Below are 20696 nucleotides of genomic sequence, written 5' to 3'. Positions count from 1 at the left end.
CTGTGTTCTGTAGAGCTGAAACAACTAATCAAGTTAATTGATTAAAATCGATTATTAAAATAGTTGTCAACTAATTTAGTCATCGATTAGTTGCTAAATAACTGTTTTACCGCAAATGTTTAGTTTCTTCCATATAATCAACCGAGCTTTGCTTTGAATCTTGAACCAATGAAGGAGTGCTTCGAGGTGCTGCTTCGTTGGTTTTGTTTTATTTTGCTTTTTCTTAATTTTTCTCCACTAAAACCCTAAAGAGCATATGTCTGTGAGGAATATTTGCCTTTTTTTTATGTTAAACTGACCTGTTATGGTCTTCTGAAACAGTTGATAGATGTATCTTATGCTAATGCCGATGCTAATGCTTTAGCATGTCTATGGCGTTTTCAGTGTTAAAGTTAGCATTAAGCTGCTGGCATTTCAGCACGTTTGTGCATTTGTTTTCTGTATAATAATTAATGGCTCAGTGTTTGTTGTCATAAAAGAGTCAGATGTATTACAAATTATAATATTTTTTAATTTATTTTTATTTATATATTAATAATAATAGCAACAATAATAATAGTAATAATAACTAATAATGCTACAATACAATTTTAGAGAAAGAGACATGAGTCACGTGTCATTGTGAAATGACCACATAGTTTACAAGTTATACACAGAATGTTGCACATATAATGAGTCAGGCTACAGTTTTTGATTTAGGTTTTATGGTTAACTGGTTATGCTAATTGCTCATTTGCAGCAACAAAAATATTTTATAACATTTATATGTTTCAGTGTTGTTTTTTGGCAACTCAGCAATTTGACAAAGCAATGTCATTTGAAATAATTATTTTTGTTCTTTATTATAAACTGTTTTATTCTTTATTATTTTATATTTCAACAGCTAAGGGACATTTGATGATTTGTTGATTTTCAAGTATTTTAAGTTTTCAAATAATGTTCTGTTGTTAAATAAATGGAAGGAGAGAAAAATTGTTTCCCTGGCACATTTTTAAAAGGTTCCCCACTAATCTGATTAATCGATTAATCGTGTCAAAACCCTATCAGATTCATCGATGATCCAAATAATCGTTTGTTGCAGCCCTAGTGCGCTGATTCATAACTCCGACGACACTCTGCGTGATTCCAGCTGTGTGTGATGGGGGTATGAGGATGGAGCAGGAGTAGAAGAGGGAGGCCGAAGTGGATGTTTTTGGATATGGTGAGGGAGGGCATGCAGAGAAAGCACACCATAACTTCACTTTCCACTTGTAATTATTTTTTCTTCCTATAAAATAATGGTCTTCTGCTCAGCTTTGACAGATTATTGCTTCACATACTGACGGGGACTAGAAGGAGAGAGCATATCTCACCCATATTGGCCTCTCTTCATTGGCTTCCTGTTAATTCTAGAATAGAATTTAAAATTCTTCTTCTTACTTATAAGGTTTTGAATAATCAGGTCCCATCTTATCTTAGGGACCTCGTAGTACCATATCACCCCAATAGAGCGCTTCGCTCTCAGACTGCAGGCTTACTTGTAGTTCCTAGGGTTTGTAAGAGTAGAATGGGAGGCAGAGCCTTCAGCTTTCAGGCTCCTCTCCTGTGGAACCAGCTCCCAATTCAGATCAGGGAGACAGACACCCTCTCTACTTTTAAGATTAGGCTTAAAACTTTCCTTTTTGCTAAAGCTTATAGTTAGGGCTGGATCAGGTGACCCTGAACCATCCCTTAGTTATGCTGCTATAGACGTAGACTGCTGGGGGGTTCCCATGATGCACTGTTTCTTTCTCTTTTGCTCTGTATGCACCACTCTGCATTTAATCATTAGTGATCGATCTCTGCTCCCCTCCACAGCATGTCTTTTTCTTGGTCTCTCCCTCAGCCCCAACCAGTCCCAGCAGAAGACTGCCCCTCCCTGAGCCTGGTTCTGCTGGAGGTTTCTTCCTGTTAAAAGGGAGTTTTTCCTTCCCACTGTAGCCAAGTGCTTGCTCACAGGGGGTCGTTTTGACCGTTGGGGTTTTACATAATTATTGTATGGCCTTGCCTTACAATATAAAGCGCCTTGGGGCAACTGTTTGTTGTGATTTGGCGCTATATAAAAAAATTGATTGAATTGATTGATTGATTTTAATTCTTAACAATGAATGGCAGAACATTTCAACCCAATATCACATCTGACACAGCCAGGAGGGGTTTATTTAAACCTTCTCTATTCAGTGAATAACTTGGAAGTGCAGCCTCTAAAATGTCTTAACCCTCTTTGTGTATCTACTTATCCAGCACTGTAACAAATTGACATTTGACCTAACAGTACCCTACTGACACCATCTTTATACTGTTATTTTACAGTGTTCATATTCTGTCATTCTAAAGTACTCCTGTTGTAACATACTTCAGGATATTACTGTAAAAACATGATGTTACTGTCCCACTGTTGAATTACAGCAAGCAGCTGTGGTTAGTAGAATAATTCATTGGGCGCCTTCCATTTTCCACCAGAGGAGGTTTTGTTTGAGGTATACATGCTGATTTGTCTTTTCTAATACAACTCTTTTAGCCTACTGCACAGCCTACTCAATTTCTTTGCCAGATATGACATTTTTCTGAATTCTTTATTTTGACATGAAGAGTTTTGGAAAATATCATGTCTGTTTAGAAGTGATGGCGAGGCTACACCAGGCTAAAACAGATGAGTTAAGTTGACTGATGCGTTTGTGCACAATGGTCCATGCAGCTGGCTTTCAAACAGAATATTGCTGGTTCAAGGTCAGCTGTTTGTGGTGGAGTTTGACTGTCCTGAGCTCTGTGCTGTTGTTTACCGTCCACCAACTTTAATAAGGATTTTATTCAGGAGTTTTCTGAGTGTCTGGCAGATTTATCCCAAAATATGACAAACTTTTAGTCTGTGGTGATTTTAATATTCATATCTGTTGTCCTTCTAATCAGCTGGCTGATGAGTTTAAAAGCTTCCTGAACTCTTTTGGTCTAACACAAGTTGGTGATGGCCCAACACATAATCTTGGACACACTTTGAACCTGGTCATTTCTTATTGGCTCTCAGCTCCCTTAAGGACTTTCAGACATTGCTATTTCAGATCACTTTCCTGTTATTTTTTAATTTATTGCTCCTCCACCTGCTGGTAAGCCACTTGTTCTGTCTCTCGCCGCCGTTTGGTTACCTCCTCCACAGTGGGGGACTTTGCTGCTGCCTTCATGGACTCTCAGTTTTATGCCATGAATGGTCTGGTTTCTCCATTACTCCCAGATAACATCCTCTCTTCTTTCCACTCTACATGCACAGTAATTTTAGACTCTGTTGCACCGATGCGCTGCAAATCCACAAAATCAAAATCTGACCACTGGTTAAATGCCACAACCCGTTCCCTCAGGCAACGCTGCAGACAGGCGGAGAGAAAATGGAAAAAGGACAACCTACAGGTGTCTCTGGGTTTTGTGAGTGACAGTCTGACTATCAGAAAGCTGTGAAGGAGGCAAAAGCACAATATCTGTCTCATATTATTTCGAGCAGTTGTCATCGTCCTGGTGTGTTATTTCAGACTATAAACTCAGTTGTAAATCCACACACCTCTGTTTTGAAGGACGCTACAACCACAACCTGTGAGGAGTTTCTTCAGTTTTTTATCAACAAAGTTTCATCAGTCAGACAGAACGCTGATCAGAACTGTAATGTTGAGTTGTCTGCTCCTTGTGCACATTCTGCTGTGCTTGAGCAGTTTGAGCCCATTTCTTTTGCATCTCTTGGTGAAGTTGTGAAACACATAAAACCTACAAGTTGTCCTTCAGATGTTGTTCCAGCTAAGTTGTTGAAGGAGGTTTTTAATACTGTTGGGGCAGGTCTCCTAACTTTTATCAATGCTTGTCTTAGATCAGGATCTGTTCCAGCTGCTTTTAAACATGCTGTGGTTCGACCTCTTCTTAAAAAAACCTCACCTGGACTCGTCAGTTTTATCTAATTTTAGACCTGTGTCTCATCTGCCATTTCTGTCTAAGGTTTAGAAAAGGTTGACTTATACAGTTACAGTCATTTTTAGAAGACAATCACATCCTTGAAAAATTCCAATCCGGGTTTAGAGCATGACACAGCACTGAGTCAGCACTTTTAAAAGTTCATAATGACATCACTTTGTCGGTGGATGCAGGGAAACCTGCTGTGCTGGTTCTGTTGGACCTCACAGCAACCTTTGATACTGTGGATCACACAGTACTTGTTTCCCGGTTAGAACATTTTATTGGCATTCAGGATACTGCACTTAAGTGGTTTAGATCATATTTGGCTGAAAGGAGCTTTTCTGTTATGATTGTTGACATCTCCTCATCAACTGCTCCTCTGTGTTGTGGAGTGCCGCAGGGTTCTGTTCTTGGGCCTATTCTATTTTCTTTGTATATTCTGCCATTGGGGTCAGTTATAACCCAGCACAACCTGTCCTTTCATTGATATGCGGATGATCTGCAAATCTGTCTGCCTATGAGGACTAATGGGAGTGATGCTTTGTCATCATTATTGAATTGTATTCGCGATGTAAAGCAGTGGCTGTCCGAAAACTTCCCTTACCTGAATGATGGTAAAACTGAGATCATGGTGTTTGAGTGCTCTGGCATACCAAATGTGGTAACACCAAATTTGGTGCCCTGGCTAATTATGTAAAAGCAGCTGTGAAGAATTTGGGAGTGATATTTGACAGCTGTATGAGGTTTGATCAACAGATAAACTCTGTTGTCAAAGCAAGTTTTTTCCATCTTCGTCTTTTGGCTAAAATAAAGCACTTTCTCAGTAGACGTGATCTTGAGACGGCCATTCATGCTTTCATCAGCTCCAGACTTGATTATTGTAATGCACTTTATTCTGGCATTAATCAGTCGTCTCTTGCACGTCTCCAATTGGTGCAGAATGCTGCTGCTCGTCTTTTAACAAACAGTTTTAGACGTGAGCATATTACGCCCGTCCTGTACTCACTCCACTGGCTTCTAGTTCATTTTAGAATTGATTTTAAGATTTTAATGTTTGTTTTTAAAGCTATTTATGGCCTTGCACCTCCCTACTTGTCTGAAATTTTAACTTTGCGCACTTACAGTAGGACATTACAGGCGTCTGGCCAGCTTTACTTAGATGTTCCGAGTGTTGTGAAAGTGTCGTGACACGGACCCACAACAGGGGGCGTTAATGAATGGACAATGGATAAGCCAAAAAGTAACAATTTAATGTTGTGAATCGCACAACGAAGTACAGACAATAACAATATGGTGGAATGTCAATTATACACAAGGTGACGTGTGGCAGGCTCGACGATAGAAGACATCTGGCGAGAGAAGAGCCGGATCCCACACAGCTTCCACCACCAACGGAGCTGAAGAACACCGGAGCCGCCAAGCCCTGCACCCCAGGTGGCCACTGTCTTCAGCAGTCAGACCCGGTACTGCTGGCAGAGAACAGAGACAGTACTGATGAGTGTGAGTTCACACACTCGGTAATCCCACAGTCTGTATACAGTTAGGAGGGAAAACCTCCATCTCCAATCACACTCGTGCAGCTCCCGAGATAACCACTTATCTGGGTGGGGTGGGAGGCGAAGCCGTCGCAGTCCACACCAAACGCCAACTCAGCAGACAGGGTATCTGTCCCAGGAAAAAGGCTGCAAAAGAGATCAGACTGATGCTCGGGTTAAGGTTCAGCAGAGAAGTAATTACCTGAATGGTAGCTGATTTCTCGGCGGGGAGGTGGAGTTGCAGTCCGGCCTTTATGGTGGTGGTGATGAGTAGTGGATGAGTGACAGCTGGTACGGATGATGGGTGACAGCTGTCACTCCCGGTCGCTCCGACGCCCTCTCGTGCTTGAAGCCCGCATTTCAAGCAGGGCGCCATCTTGTGGTGGTAGGCCAGCAGTACCTCCTCTTCAGCAGCCCACACAACACCGAGGTCAAGATATAAACACTGGGGTGATCATGCTTTTGCGGTAGCTGGCCCCAGACTGTGGAACACGGTACCTCTTGAATTATGTACTATTCCTGTTCTCGCAGTTTTTAAATCTAAGTTAAAGACTTATTTATTTAAACTGGCTTTTAACACAGAGTGGGGAGGTGACATGTTTTGTTTTTATGTGCTGTTTTAAAATTTTATTGTATATGTGTTTTATTTTTGTGAATTTGTGTTTTTAATGTAAAGCGCTTTGGACACCAGTTGGTGCTGTAAAGCACTCTTTAAATAAATGTTGATTGATTGATTGAAGGTCAGCCATGTCCCATCAGCCTTTTACAGCTGGAGTCACATTCAAAAAGTTTTTTTTTTCCCAGAATTAGTCTGCCAACCACAGCTGCTTAATGTAATTTAACAGTGGGACAGTACTGTCATTTTTGACAGTAATAAACTGTTGCATTTTACAGTTAGCGCACTGTAGAATAACAGTACAGTAACAATGTTGAATGACAAGCAGCCAGCAGTTTACTGTAAATTAACACTGAATTTGTGAGTGAACACTGTGTAATCAACAGGTTGAGAAGGTTCACATTTTTTTTCCAAGATGCCTTATGCCTTGTGATTTTTTGTTTGTTTGTTTGTTTTGTTTTCTTTTTGATGACTGTTGTATCTGATGATTTGAAATCCATGCATTTCGGCATCATCATGGCTGCACTAGTTTCTGTCGCTGTCAGGTGACAGTGCAATTATTTACATCTGCGTAGCATTGCGCACACAGCCCACAGAGGTCTACCTCTGTGGGCTGTCAGGGCGCGGACTAATTCGTTAAATGTGAAACGATTTTAATATTTTGCCACCGTTTGCGCGATATTTTATGTTCTGAAATCTCACACGATTAACTAATCAGATTTGCAGAAAAAATGTAATTGGATTAGAATTCAGTTTTGAAATGTATTATTTTATTTTACTTTACAGATTTCAGGAATGTTGATGAAAGCAATAATCCCATTGATCCCATGAATTTGGGTTCGTATTTTTCTTGCTGTTGTATTGAAGAGGTGGTTCTTATATCATTCTGACTCCTTTCTTTTGTATTTATGGATCTTGTTCTGACTGTGTGTTTCATTATTTTATTTAAACTGAGATGCTGACACTTTTTTAGTTCCAGTTATAATATTACCCATATTTTTCTATCTGTTTGGGTGTTTCCAGGGAGACTTTGTCTGGCTGGACCCCATGACGGGCCGGGAGTTTGAGGTGCCGATCGGTGCTGTGGTCAAACTCTGTGACTCGGGGCAGATCCAGGTGCTCGATGATGAAGGAAACGTAAGCACTGAAACATTGTTTATGAATATAATGGGTATTTTATTATTGCTTATCATAGCCTATCCTTATCCTAGCCTATCCCAGTGGTCATTGGGTGAGAGGTGGGGTACACCTCGGACAGGCCACCAGTCTATTGCAGGACCAACACATATAGACAGTCATCTTCACACTCTCATTCAGTTTACTGTAGAGTCACAAATAGACTTTTGTTATATTATTTGGCGCATGTGCACTGGTATTCCCTAGTCGCTCATGGAGAACACTGTGGGGGGCAGAGCCTTTTAATGCGGACATGCGCGCTCCGTGTAAATACATGGACATTACTGAAACTATGGATAACACTGCAACAAATGTCCATAACTTGCCCAAACTTGTCCCAGATGTGACAATCTGAACACTCATCACTCATCTTCAACCGCTTATCTGGGATCGGGTCGCAGGGGCAACAGCACCAGCAGGGGACCCCAAACTTCCCTTTCCCAGGCCACATTGACCACCTCTGACTGGGTGATCCTGAGGTGTTCCCAGGCCAGTGCGGAGATATAATCTCTCCTCCTAGTCCAGGGTCTTCCCCAGGGTCTCCTCCCAGCTGGACATGCATGGAACAATTTCAACGCAAAGGAGCAGCGGCTCTGTCGAACATTTCCGACGTCAGCTGTAATTCTCTATACACCGTGCACACCTTTTTGTCATCATTCAACATTACAACAATAAAAACTATATTTAAAGGAGACCTGCATTGAAAAAAATGCAGTCAGATTTTTTGAACAAAAAATGACTTACATTTACACCTGAGATCCTTCTGAATGTAGTAAAGTAAATCTGCAAGCCCAGATCTGTCATTCAGCAGAGAAATCTTCATTTGAAAATCACAAATTTACAGCTAACATTTAGCCCTCCGCAAATTGTCCCTCTCATCATGGACGCTGCTGAGACGTCACAGACAAGACCCTCTCCAGCATGCATTGCGCCAATTGTAATTTGTGGATTTATGTCAGTTTGCATCTGCACCTTTTCTTGTCTTATACGGAAGGATCTACTTTTTTAAAACTTCATATTGTCTTGCCGATGTTTGGTGAGTACACTTTCTTTATTTGTGCTTGAAAATTATTTTGGGGGACTTTTTCATACGCCCGTTTGAGTGGTGTCGCAATGAAAATCTACTGTCTTTCGCCTCCGGTACCATCGCGGGATATGGAGGCGAGACCCCGCAAAGAATCCAGTCATTAAAATATATAAACCTCTCTCAGCGTCCATGGAGCTCTGGAGCTCCGATTGCCGAGACGTGCGGTGCTGTGGATTTTGCCGCAAGAAGTCTGTCCTTGCAGCAACAGGTGTACCGGCCGCTTCGCATTAAAACAGTGAGCGTAATCTCAGGACTTGTGCCAAGTGTGCTGCAGCTCCATTCAGTAGACAGAGAGGTGATGCCGGTGTTGTGCGCTGAATCTGGCACAACACCGGCTGCAAAGCAGACACGGCCCGCGTCGGTGGTTAACAAGCTCGTTAACGAGCCGCAGACTTAATAAGCGCAGCGGAAGCAGAGAGCGGGAGAGGAAGAACGGCGCCCCGGTGTCGATGTCGTTGCTGATCTGAGCACACGATCTGTATCTCACATTCATTGCAGCTTACTTTGGATGTTGAAACAGGACATTTATAGTAACATTACTAACAGATAAAATCAATTTCAATGCGGGATCGGACTGAAGGCGGGAGCGCGTTGTCTTGTCCCTGACGTCATGGAAATGATACGGCTGTACAAACTGTTTTCAAGAGGGCTAAATTTTAGCTGCAAATTTGTCATTTTTAAATGAAGATTTCTCTGCTGAATTACAAATTTGGGCTTACAGATTTACTTTACTGCATTCACAAGGGTCTTATAAATACACATCAGCTATTCTTTCTGAAATCTGACCACATTTATTTCAATGCAGGTCTACTTTAATGTCTTGACTGAAACATGCTTTGCACAAAAGATAGCTGTGTTTGGGAAGAAAACAGCAGACTTTTCAGTGTTCTCAGGCAGATTACAGAAAGCTATAAAAACACACATTCCATTCATTCATCAAAAACATTCAAGCGTACTGCTTCAGTCATCATTAAAAAAGATCCACCAACTTAGTATTTTTGGGTGTTTAGAAACAGTAAAAGGTGCACTGTATGCAGGTGAACTTGACTGTACTTTGTCCCTGCGCTCGGAGGTCTCAGGGTCACTCGGTTTGTCCTCTTCTCTCCCCAGCAGCTCTCAGACAACCTTCCAATTTATCGTAAACCAGGAGTGTCCGTATCAGAGGGTGACCAGTAGGTCTGGAGGATATAAAGTTCAGTTCGAGCCTCACATTCCCGTCCAAACCCGACAGACATTTTAAAGTTTGTCAAAACCTGTTTCATCTGAAACAAATCCACGCAAACAGGAGGAAAGCAGTTAGATCCTGTATTTTCATTCTTCTAATGAACAAAAACAGACGTTTGCCTCATGTGAAGCAGATCGGCGCAGACGGAGTAAATACAGTCTTTAATCTTTCATCTGGATCCATCCTCACAGACACACTGGTGTCCAGATAAGATGTTCTTGTTTTGGAAATACTTTAATTCCTTATTGTGGAAATTGTTTGTGAATACATGCAGTGTTTTTGAAGAAGTCCGTTGGTGTAATATGGTGCGTTGGATGCGTTTCCCGTCCTGCTGCCACTTTGTCACGCCACTGACCAAAGGTTAAAAAAATCACTTATTTTAAAAGCTGAAAAAGCTTTATTACCGTCAAACTGCTGTATCAGTCATGATCACTGTTCACAGCGATCTGTCATTCACCTTTCTGCTCGCAATGAAAATAATTCTCATTAATGATCCACCAAAAATAAAACAAAAAAAAACCAAAAGGATTTTGAAGCGGCTGAGCATTGTGCTGACGTGACTGATCTGGCCATAGTATTCACATCAGGACCTCCTTAGCCTGCATGGAGAGCCGCTCCTTGGACATGTTTTGGATGAATATGCATTTAATGCTTTGCACCCCAACGCCAGCGGCAGAGTTGAGAGTTCACTCTTCATCCCGCGACATTTATTCACTGCTGCACTTGCGTACTCAGAATGTAACAACAGTCTATTGACCTAACCTGCATGTTTTTGGAAGGGAGAGGAAACTGGAGCATCCATCCATCCATTTCCTATACCTGTTTACTCCAGTAAAGTCCACACTGGACAGAAAGTGAGTCTGTCACAGGGCCACATATAGACAAACACAATCACACCTGCACGCACACATACGGTCAATTTAAACTTTCCAATTCACCTAACATGCATGTTTTTTGTATGTGGGTGGAAGCCAGAGCACCTGGAGGGAGTCTCCGCGAACATGGGGAAAACATGCAAACGCAACACTGAAAGGACCAGACCAGAACTGAAACTTGATCCTTCTCACTGTGAGGCAACAGTGCTAACCACTATGCCACTGCGCTGCCCCATGTGACTAATTAAATGTGACCTGAAGCCTAATTTGTGCTCAGATTATGCACCCTGTGTTACGGTTAGGACCAGGTTTAGATGTTAGACCCAAATGCAGGAAGCAGTAAGGGAGGCCGGGTGAAATATACGAGAGTTACAAAGGAACATCGCAGTTGGAAGACTACACCAGGATGGACCACGAGGACCTGACCGATGGGACAGACAGGTCAGACAGGACAGCCTTTTTTTTATTTGTTAAAAAAAAGGCATTTGCAAAACCGAAAGGTCTGTTGAGTTGTGATTTTGGTCGACAACTGTGTGATATAACCTGGCACCAGTAGATGGCAGTGTTCTATGCATTTTGACCCCGGTTATATCACACGGTTGTTGACCTGAATCACAACTTAACAGACTTCTTGGTTTTGCAAATACCTTTTTTTTTTTTACAAATAAAAAAATGACATATTTTACAAAAGCACATTTATTTGTAAACACCAACACACATGTTACATTCACTTATGTTGGTTTTTACACAGAATGAATTAGTCAACCAATCAGTATGAGTGGAGGGTCACTGTACCCATAATCCCTTTGGGCATCTGTGTGTTAATTTTCAAATCTTCAGAATTAGTGCGTTATTTTAAAATTAACAGATATGTGTTATATTTTCACTTTGTACATTTTAAGAGTTGACATTAATGTAGTTATTCTATCCGGATTAATTTGATTTGTAAATCAAAAACACAAGTCAAACCCGCTTTCCTTTTCAAGACCTCTGCCTTACTGCTGTATACTGTTAAGGGTAATGGGCCAGGTCAAGGCCAGGTCCCTTCTGCTGGGGTAGAGTTGAACTCAGCTCCTCTCAGGTGTGTCACTGCTGCAAAATACATAGCAGACAGGAGCCAACAGGTTTATAAATGTTTTTCACTGTTACTATGTAAAAAAAATGTTAGCAGTCTTAAAGTTGTCAGAACTAAATTTATCGGAAGCTAATTGGTTCGCTGATGGTTTTTGAAGTTAGTTGAAAAGATAATCCACTAACAAAAAAGTTAGCTTTGCTAATTAGCGGATTAGCAGAGCTGTGCCCACCACTGCGTTCATGAGCGTGAGGGCTCACAACAGGCAAAACACAACAGGTTACATTAGCTCCATAAACGGCAAGAGACGCCAAACCAAGATAACTAAGCAGACAAAACATAAACACCAAGTTACCGATTGGGTGCATTGGTGGAAACCCGGTAACAACCCCAAATCAGTGGACGATCCGAGGTTATATACTGGCGGTGATGAGGCGGGATGACAAACCAGCTCTGAAGGCACTGCTCTGCTGGAATGACAATCTGAAGGCACTGCTCTGCTGGAATGACAATCAGCTGTGAGACGCTGCTCTGAACAGCGCCACCTGCTGTCTTGACAGGAGGGGTGGAGCCCTGATGTGAAGACATCGCTCTGACTGCTCCCATGTGCTGTCTTGACAGCAGGGTATTAGCCATGATGTCACCAACAGCTGACGCAACGTCCAGACAGAAAACTGCCACAGTTAGCTTCACCTGGAAAATCAGACACAGCAGGAACAAGGACAGACCAGATAGGAACCAGGAGCAAACCCCAACACCCTGTCAATAGCAAATTGGAGTTGGACACGAATGCACTCATGCTTTACACCGTATATGGATTGTGTGAAAAATTCTATTCAAATGGTGTAATATGTTTAATGGTAACCTCAATAATGATCTACATGACTACAAGTAATAGTAACTGATGCCATTTTTTTGTTTGTTCTGAAAACTGTTCTACCTTATTCTATCCCTGCAGGAACACTGGATCTCTCCCCAGAATGCCACCAACATAAAGCCTATGCATCCCACCTCCATCCATGGGGTAGAGGATATGATCCGCCTGGGGGATCTGAACGAAGCCGGCATCCTCCGCAACCTGCTTATCAGATACAGAGAGAAACTCATATATGTGAGCAGTACTGCATTGTTGTTCTCATGCTGCCATAGTGTTACTCTATTTGTGGTATAAATGAAGACCTGGGTGCAAGAAGTACCAGGACTTAAAGCTGTACGGCCTCTGGGTTTCTAAAGACTTAAGTCATAAACATAATTTTCTTTGGCACTACTGTAATTCCTTAGCATTTAAATAAGGGATTCATATAATGATCTTGCCAATATGATGAAAATTTGCACTGTCTGGAAACAATTTTGAATTTCTCCCCCGGAGGGAGAGAATTTGAACCGATCAGATGCCACAGCCTGCATTTGATAGTGGTGTGAGGTCACATGGGGGTTTGCTGGGAAGACCACTGCAATTGCCAATCAGAAAGGCAGCGTGACTTCAGCTGACCACTCACTTGAACAAAATAAACCAAGAAAAGGCTCTGAAACAGCTCTGTTTCTCATATATTTTGCAAAAGTTAGGGATAAATAACAACTTCTAAATTTAAAAGTGCTGTTTTTATAACCAGATAACACCTCTGAAGTGATTTACAAGACATCTTACAGATGTTAGAGTGTGCACCCCGGGAACACGCATCAAGAAAGTGGGTCAGGTCACAAGCAATTTCACACGCTCATGCATGCACAGACCTGCTTCCTCCTGCAGTTCATTTGCACGATGGCGACAAAAGAAAAGACTATTTACTAATTTGTTTTGGACTTAAGTCCTTTATGTTGCTAAGTACCTGGACCTTTCCCACAAAAAGCCCTCTTGTTATGTCTCCTTGTCCGTCATGTTTTAATTTTATGCAGAAAACTCCGTTAACTCTAATATCACACAGTAAATTCCAAAATCACTCAGTTAAATTGGAAATGAATGTCCTAAATAAAAGAACCTAAATTTGAAGCCAGTGTCTTTCACGTCACTTGTCCCTTATGTAGGAAAATCTTCCTGCTTAGAAAGTTTGCAGTAAAATCAGATGACATTAGAAATATAACAAAAAGTCAGCTGTTAGTCTGTTGCACAATGTGTGCGATAGTCAAAATGAAGTTTATATTATGGGAGACCTTAATGTAGACTGTAAGTCACTGCAGTGTCCTTTAAGGAATAAATTTAAATCTGTTACTGAGGCATGTGGTCCTAATACAACTGGTCACTAAACCAACTTGTATATGCTGTAGGAACGATGGATCCAAAACATTGACTTTGATTGACCATATTTATACTAACTCTGGTGATTAGTATACTAAAGCAATATCAATCCCAGTAGGCTGCAGTGATCATAACCTAATAGCAGTGTCGAGGAAAACAAAAGTTCTAAAAGGAAGGCACAAAATAGTATTCAAAAGGTCATACAAACAATTTTTGGATGATGATTTTAGAGAGGACGTTCAGAATATTTGTTGGGATGGTAGTGATGTGTAATAATCCAAATGATGCAGTTGAAATTTTTTTTCTACAAGTAAGTGAGAGATACGCCCCTTTAAAAAAGATAACACCACGTAAATTGAGATCTGGATGGATTGATGCAGAGCTTAAGGTACAAGCTTATGGTACAAACAGATGAGGATAAAAAAGTGTCAGTTACTTCTAATTATGAATCTGATTGGCAGATATATCGCAAATTGAGAAATTATGTGACTAAATTAAACAAAAAGAAATAGGTTTACTATACAAATTTGATTATGAATGACAAACAGAACAACAAGAATTATGGAGTATCCTAAATAATATGTTAAGAAATGCTAAATCTATTCCATCAGTTTTTGAAACAGAGGGTCATTTTATGACAAAGCCTCTAGATATAGCCAATCACTTAAATAATTATTTTTATGATAAAATTAACAAGCTTCGGGCTGATATGACTGAAACTAATAACACAAAAGCTGAAGATTCAATAAGGGACAATATTATGGCAGAGAAGATTTGCAATTTTAAGTTTATCAATGTTACTGTGGGTCAGGTAGAAAAATTGCTTTTAGAATGTAAAGAAAAACTGTCGGGTGTTGATAATATTGATTCAGAATTATTGAAACTTGCTGCAAGGACAGTTGCTGTCCCAATGGCTCACATTGCAAATTTAAGTTTTGAGGAGAGTGTCTATCCACAAGCATGGAAAAAGGCTAAGATTGTGCCATTATCAAAAAGTGCTGCTGCACCATTCTGCGGCCCTAACAGTAGACTGATTAGTCTGTTACCTGCTCTGAGCAAAATTATGGAGAGAATTGTCTTTGAACAATTTCAAAAATATTTTTGAGATAATTTAAATACTGATTTTCAACATGCATACCGGGCAGGTCATTCAACATCTACAGCTATGGCCCAGATGACAAATGATTGGCTGATTGCATTAGATAATAAAAGGTTAGCAGGAACTGTACTGTTGGATTTCAGCTGTGCTTTTGATCTTATTGATCACAACCTCTTTTTATGAAAAATGCAGTGTTTTGGGTTCAGCCCAGCAGCATCTCTTTGGCTTAAAGGTTATCTAGAAAACAGGAGGCAAATTGGCCTTTTTAACGGAAGCCTCTCGGATGAGAAAACCATTTGTTGTGGTTTTCCACAGGGAAGCTTCCTAGGACCTCTCCTGTTATATATACAAATGACTTGCCGTTAGTCTTGGAGAAAGCCAAAATATCAGTGTATGCTGATGATTCAACTATTTATTCATCACATACTAATGTCCAAGAACTCAAAATTGTTCTTAGTGAAGCTCTAACATCTGTGTTGGAGTGGATCACAAATAACAAGCTAGTTCTAAATATTGGCAAGACAAAAAGTATTGTTTTTGGAACCAAACACATGTTTCTGACTGAAACCAAGCTGAGGCTTGCTGTCAAAGATGTAACTGTTGAACAGGTCAACGAGACCAGATTGCTTGGAGTTGAAACTGACTCTCAACTATCATGATCTAAACCAGGGGTGGGCAACTTGTTCCATAAAGGGTCAAGAGGGTGCAGGTTTTCTTTGCAGCCACTGACTCCACCATGTGATTTCACTGATTAACTGATTCCATCTGCTCAAAGTGATATTAATCAGTGAAATCACCTGGTGGAGTCACTGGCTGCAAAGAAAACCTGCACCCTCTTGGCCCTTTCTGCAACAAGCTGCTCACCCCTGGTCTAAACACATTAGTAGAGTAGTACGCAGGATGGGCAGGGGTTTTTCAATGGTGAGAAAATGCTCCCACCTCTTCCCTCCTAATATTACTGCTGATGTGGTAAAAATTCTTGTTCTGTCACAGTTAGATTATTGCTCTGAGATTTGGTCTTGTGCTGCTACGACACACATAAATACCCTACAACTAGTCCAAAACAGAGCAGCACGATGTGCACTTCAGCGTCCATTCAGAACTAATGTGAACTGGATGCATAATACACTGTCCTGGTTTAAAGTAAAAGACAGATGTACAGCCTCATTATTGAACTTGACGACAACTAGACATGCCGTGGAGGGCAGATTTATAATACCTAAAGTGAAAATAATAAAGGATCAAGTGCCAATCAATGTTTGGCTGGAACACTTTGCCAAGGGACATTATTAATGTAACCAGTAAACATCAGTTTAAAGTCCTTTTAAAAAGGCATCTTCTTAGAATTTAACATTTGGGTCTACTGACCTGCCTTGAGGCCAAGGGCATGCTGCTTCAGAAAATTTTTAATTTATAGGTGCCATTTCCTGTATTTTGGTGCACATTTCACCACAAAATACAGTCACAGAGAAAAGACACTTCTAACCTGTTTTTTATTCATTTGAACATGTACAGTCTTGAATGTGATGCTATGACTATATGAAGACAAGTAACAGAGAACATTTGAAATGTCTATGGCTAAAAATGTGAACAACCTCGCTACATTTAGCAAGAATCACGGTCTGGTACAAATGTAATTAGCTGAGTCACTTGTAGCTGAATAGAGAAGCAGCTGGTCTGCTCTGTGTCAGCCTGATCCCGTCAGATCTCATAAGCTAAGCAGTGCAGCATCTGGTTAGTACTTGGATGGGAGAACGCTTCGGAACACCAGCAGCTGTGTGTATGTTTCTCCGGGTGACACTGGAGTTGGGTCAGGAAGGGTATCTGGCGTAAAACTTGTGCCAATTACCAATGCGGATCTGGCTGTATCCGCTGTGGCGACCCCGTCCCGAGACGGGAGCAGCCGAAGTGATGACACACTTGTAGCTGAATAGAGGGTTCATTTGGTTCACAAAAAGGGGTGGGCATGCACCAGAGTCTCTTAATGCAGAGAAAATAACAGTCACATGACTCATGGTGCCATCTCGGGGCAAAAATAACATTCGCTGTTAATCTGTCTGCATTTAAATCCATCTTTTTTTTTATTTATTCGCTGAAAATGCCGGGTTGTTGTGCATTTGGATGCACAAATAGACACAACAAGGGCTTTGGATGTACAGATACCCTACATATTTGAACAGAAGAAAAATTTGGGAAAAGAGAGGTAAATTTATTGTTCAGTCCCTAAACCATCACCGTATAAACCAGATATTCACAGTCACCGAACAAAAAAAGTCCCAAAGTTTTTGTATTGTTTTCCATGTAATAAACACCATGCATAATGGATTTTGTATAATGAATTTTTCACTCACATCGGATAAAATGTCTGGTCTGATCGCAATGTATTTCCATGCATGTGGGACCGGAGTCATTTCCATGATTAAAAAACAGGGCGTTTATTATTTTCAAACCATGCTCAGACTCAGACCTGTCAACTGTCACTTTTCTGCTTTAACTCCTTTGTCTCCCATCATATTTGAATACTATTTGTGGTATGCAAGCTGATTACAAATGGATCTGAAAAGTCTACAAATTTACAACACAGAATCAGATAAAAGCAGCGTTCACACTGGGCACGATGTGAGCGACAGCAGCGACAAGTTGCCATGTAATCCCTATGGAAGGAGGCGTTGTGGCACCAAGCCACGCAGCGCGACGCGATGGATGCGAATGAAGCAATGCGAGTGAAGTGATTTTGAGCGATTAGCGCGTTTGTGGCGCGATATTGCGTCGCGTCGCCCTCCTCCCCAAGTCAAAAAATGTGAACTTTTTCATCTTGTCGCGCCGTGATGACCATGCAGGGACTGGATATGTAGTGACGTGGAGATGTCTGGAGTTTGACTGAGTTGGATGTGAACATGTCCTGTCTCTGGTAGCAGCCTGTGAGCAGGACTTATGTCCCTTTTGTCATTTATTTCACAATTATGACATAGTTTTTGGGGGGAGAGTGAGCAGCAGCACCACAGCAGGGGCAGCAGAGATTTTTTTTTTTTTTTTTACGTGCGCTTGCGAGCGAATTGTCCGTGAAGATTATTTTATTTATTAACTACACAGATGTATAAGAAAACAAATGGTGACTGGTTTATAAACACAATTATGACAGAGTTTTTGGGGGGAGAGCGAGCAGCAGCACCACAGTAGGGGCAGCAGAGTTTTTTTATTTTCTTTACGTGCGCGCGTGAACGAATCGTCCGTGAAGATTATTTTATTTATTAACTACACATATGTATAAGAAAACAAATGGTGACTGGTTTATAAACAGAATTCTGACAGAGTTTTTGGGGGGAAGAGCGAGGAGCAGCCCCACAGCAGGCAGCGGAGTTTTTTTTTTTTTTATTGTTACATGTGCGAGCATGAACGGGACAGTTGGTCCTCAAACTGGGTCCTGCAGAGGCGGAAGGACCGCTGAAAGCTCCTGCAGCACATAATGAAACTCCCCCATTCTGCTCCTGCTGGTATCAGCTCATTTTGTTAAAAAAATGTGACTTAAATACTTTTTGCACCCACATCTTCAAATGGAGCATCTCTGTATTTTTCATGTCTTGTTTAAAAATGCTGGATTACTCTATTATCTGTTATTGCTGTTATTACTATTATACTACTACTATATACTCTTATCTCTTTTGTCATTGCTTCTTTTGCTGCTCTTTGTCTTCTATTTCTTTATTTTTTTTAATTGCATTTTGCTGCTGTGATGTCCTTCCTTCCTTCCTTCTTTCCTTCCTGCATTCCTTCCTCTTCTTGTTTGCTCTGAAGACAAACTGTGGTGGCAGGGTAAGTCCTAGATTTGACAAGTGATCTTACCTCAGCACAGTAAAAGACGTGACAGTGTTGTCTGCATGATACACAGTCTGAATGCTTTATTTCAGTATTTTATTATCATGATTTTGCAGACATTTTCCATATTTTGATTTGCTTTTGTGTCACAAGATGATTCGACTATCACCTTTATAGACATTTCATTGTGGGACTTAATTCATCTTCTTAATTATATTTCTCAAAGAAAAAATATGAATTTTAAAATATTGACATATTTACTGTCTGACCCACACACACACACACACACACACACACAGTAATCGACCACTAAAAGGTGTCAGTCTGAATTTGTCAGATTGAGAACATGTGGGGAACAGTTTTCTTATCATCTTCTTCTTTTTATCCAGTCAGGTCCATACGTATTTGGACAGTGACAAGTTTTTTTTTTTTATGTTGCCCCTCTACATTACCACCATAAACTGAAATGAAACCAGATGTACTTGTAAGATGTACAACCACAATTCCAATGAAGTTGGGACGTTGTGTAAAATGTAAATAAAAACAGAATACAATGATTTGCAAATCCTCTTCAGCCTATATTCAATTGAATACACCACAAAGACAAGATACTTAATGTTCAAACTAAAACTTTGTTGTTTTGTGCAAATATTTGCTCATTTTGAAATGGATGCCTGCAACACATTTCAAAAAAGTTGGGACGGGACAACAAAAGACTGGGAAAGTTGATGAATGCTCAAAGAACACCTAATTGGAAACAGGTGAGTGTCATGATTGGGTATAAAAGGAGCATCCCCAAAAGGCTCAGCCATTCACATGCAAAGATGGGTTGAGGATCACCACTTTGTGAACAACTGCATGAAAAAATAGTCCAACAGTTTAAGAACAATGTTTCTCAACGTTCAATTGCAAGGAATTTAGGGATTCCATTATCTACAGTCCATAATATAATCGGAAGATTCAGAGAATCTAGAGTACTTTCTACATGTAAGAGGCAAGGCTGAAAACCAACACTGAATGCCTGTGACCTTCAATCCCTCAGGTGGCTCTGCATTAAAAACCAACATCATTGTGTAAAGGATCTTAACGCGTGGGCTCAGGAATACTTCAGAAAACCACTGTCAGTTAACACAGTTTGTCGCTATATCTACAAGTGCAAGTTAAAACTCTACCATGCAAAGTGAAAGCCATACATCAACAACATCCAGAAACACCGCCGCCTTCTCTGGGCCCGAGCTCATTTGAAATGGACAGACACAAAGTGGAAAAGTGTGCTGTGGCCTGATGAGTCCGCATTTAAAATTGTTTTTGGAAATCATGGACGTTGTGTCCTCCGGACAAAAGAGGAAAAAGACCATCGCGATTTTTACCAGCGCAAAGTTCAAAAGCCAGCATCTGTGATGGTATGGGGGTGTGTTAGTGCCCATGACATGGGCAAATTACACATCTGTGATGGCACCATCAATGCTGAAAGGTACATCCAGGTTTTGGAGCAACACATGCTGCCATCCAAGCAACGTCTTTTCAAGGACGTCTCTGCTTATTTCAGCAAGACAATGCCAAGCCACATTCTGCACGTGTTACAACAGTGTGGCTTCATAGTAAAAGAGTACAGGTACTAGACTGACCTGCCTGCAGTCCAGACCTGTCGCCCATTGAAAATGTGTGGCGCATTATGAAGCCCAAAATACGACAACGGAGACCCCGGACTGTTGAACAACTGAAGTCGTACATCAAGCAAGAATGGGAAAGAATTCCACCTACAAAGCTTCAACAATTAGTGTCTCAGTTCCCAAATGCTTATTGAGTGTTGTTAGAAGGAAAGGTGATGTAACACAGTGGTAAACATACCACTGTTCCAGCTTTTTTTGAAACGTGTTGCAGGCATCCATTTCAAAATGAGCAAATATTTGCACAAAAACAATAACGTTTATCAGTTTGAACATTAAATATCTTGTCTTTGTGGCGTATTCAATTGAATATATGTTGAAAAAGATTTGCAAATCGT

The 20696-nt window shown here is 40.8% G+C and overlaps 1 protein-coding gene across 1 annotated transcript in view; it reads left to right on the top strand.

Moving 5' to 3' along the window:
• The window catches only part of LOC117508715 (unconventional myosin-VIIa-like), a 289667-nt gene that overhangs the window by 24062 nt on the left and 244909 nt on the right, over positions 1-20696 (top strand). The window contains exons 2-4 of the mRNA XM_034168534.1: positions 7126-7239; positions 12496-12648; positions 18668-18685. Of these exons, the coding sequence (XP_034024425.1) occupies positions 7126-7239; positions 12496-12648; positions 18668-18685 (285 nt within the window). The remainder of the gene's footprint in view (positions 1-7125; positions 7240-12495; positions 12649-18667; positions 18686-20696) is intronic.

Source organism: Thalassophryne amazonica, chromosome 4 (genome assembly GCF_902500255.1).
Source record: "Thalassophryne amazonica chromosome 4, fThaAma1.1, whole genome shotgun sequence".
Classification (NCBI taxonomy): Eukaryota; Metazoa; Chordata; class Actinopteri; order Batrachoidiformes; family Batrachoididae; genus Thalassophryne; species Thalassophryne amazonica.
Note: the sequence above shows the minus strand (reverse complement) of the source record. Positions and strands in the feature narration are given on the sequence as shown.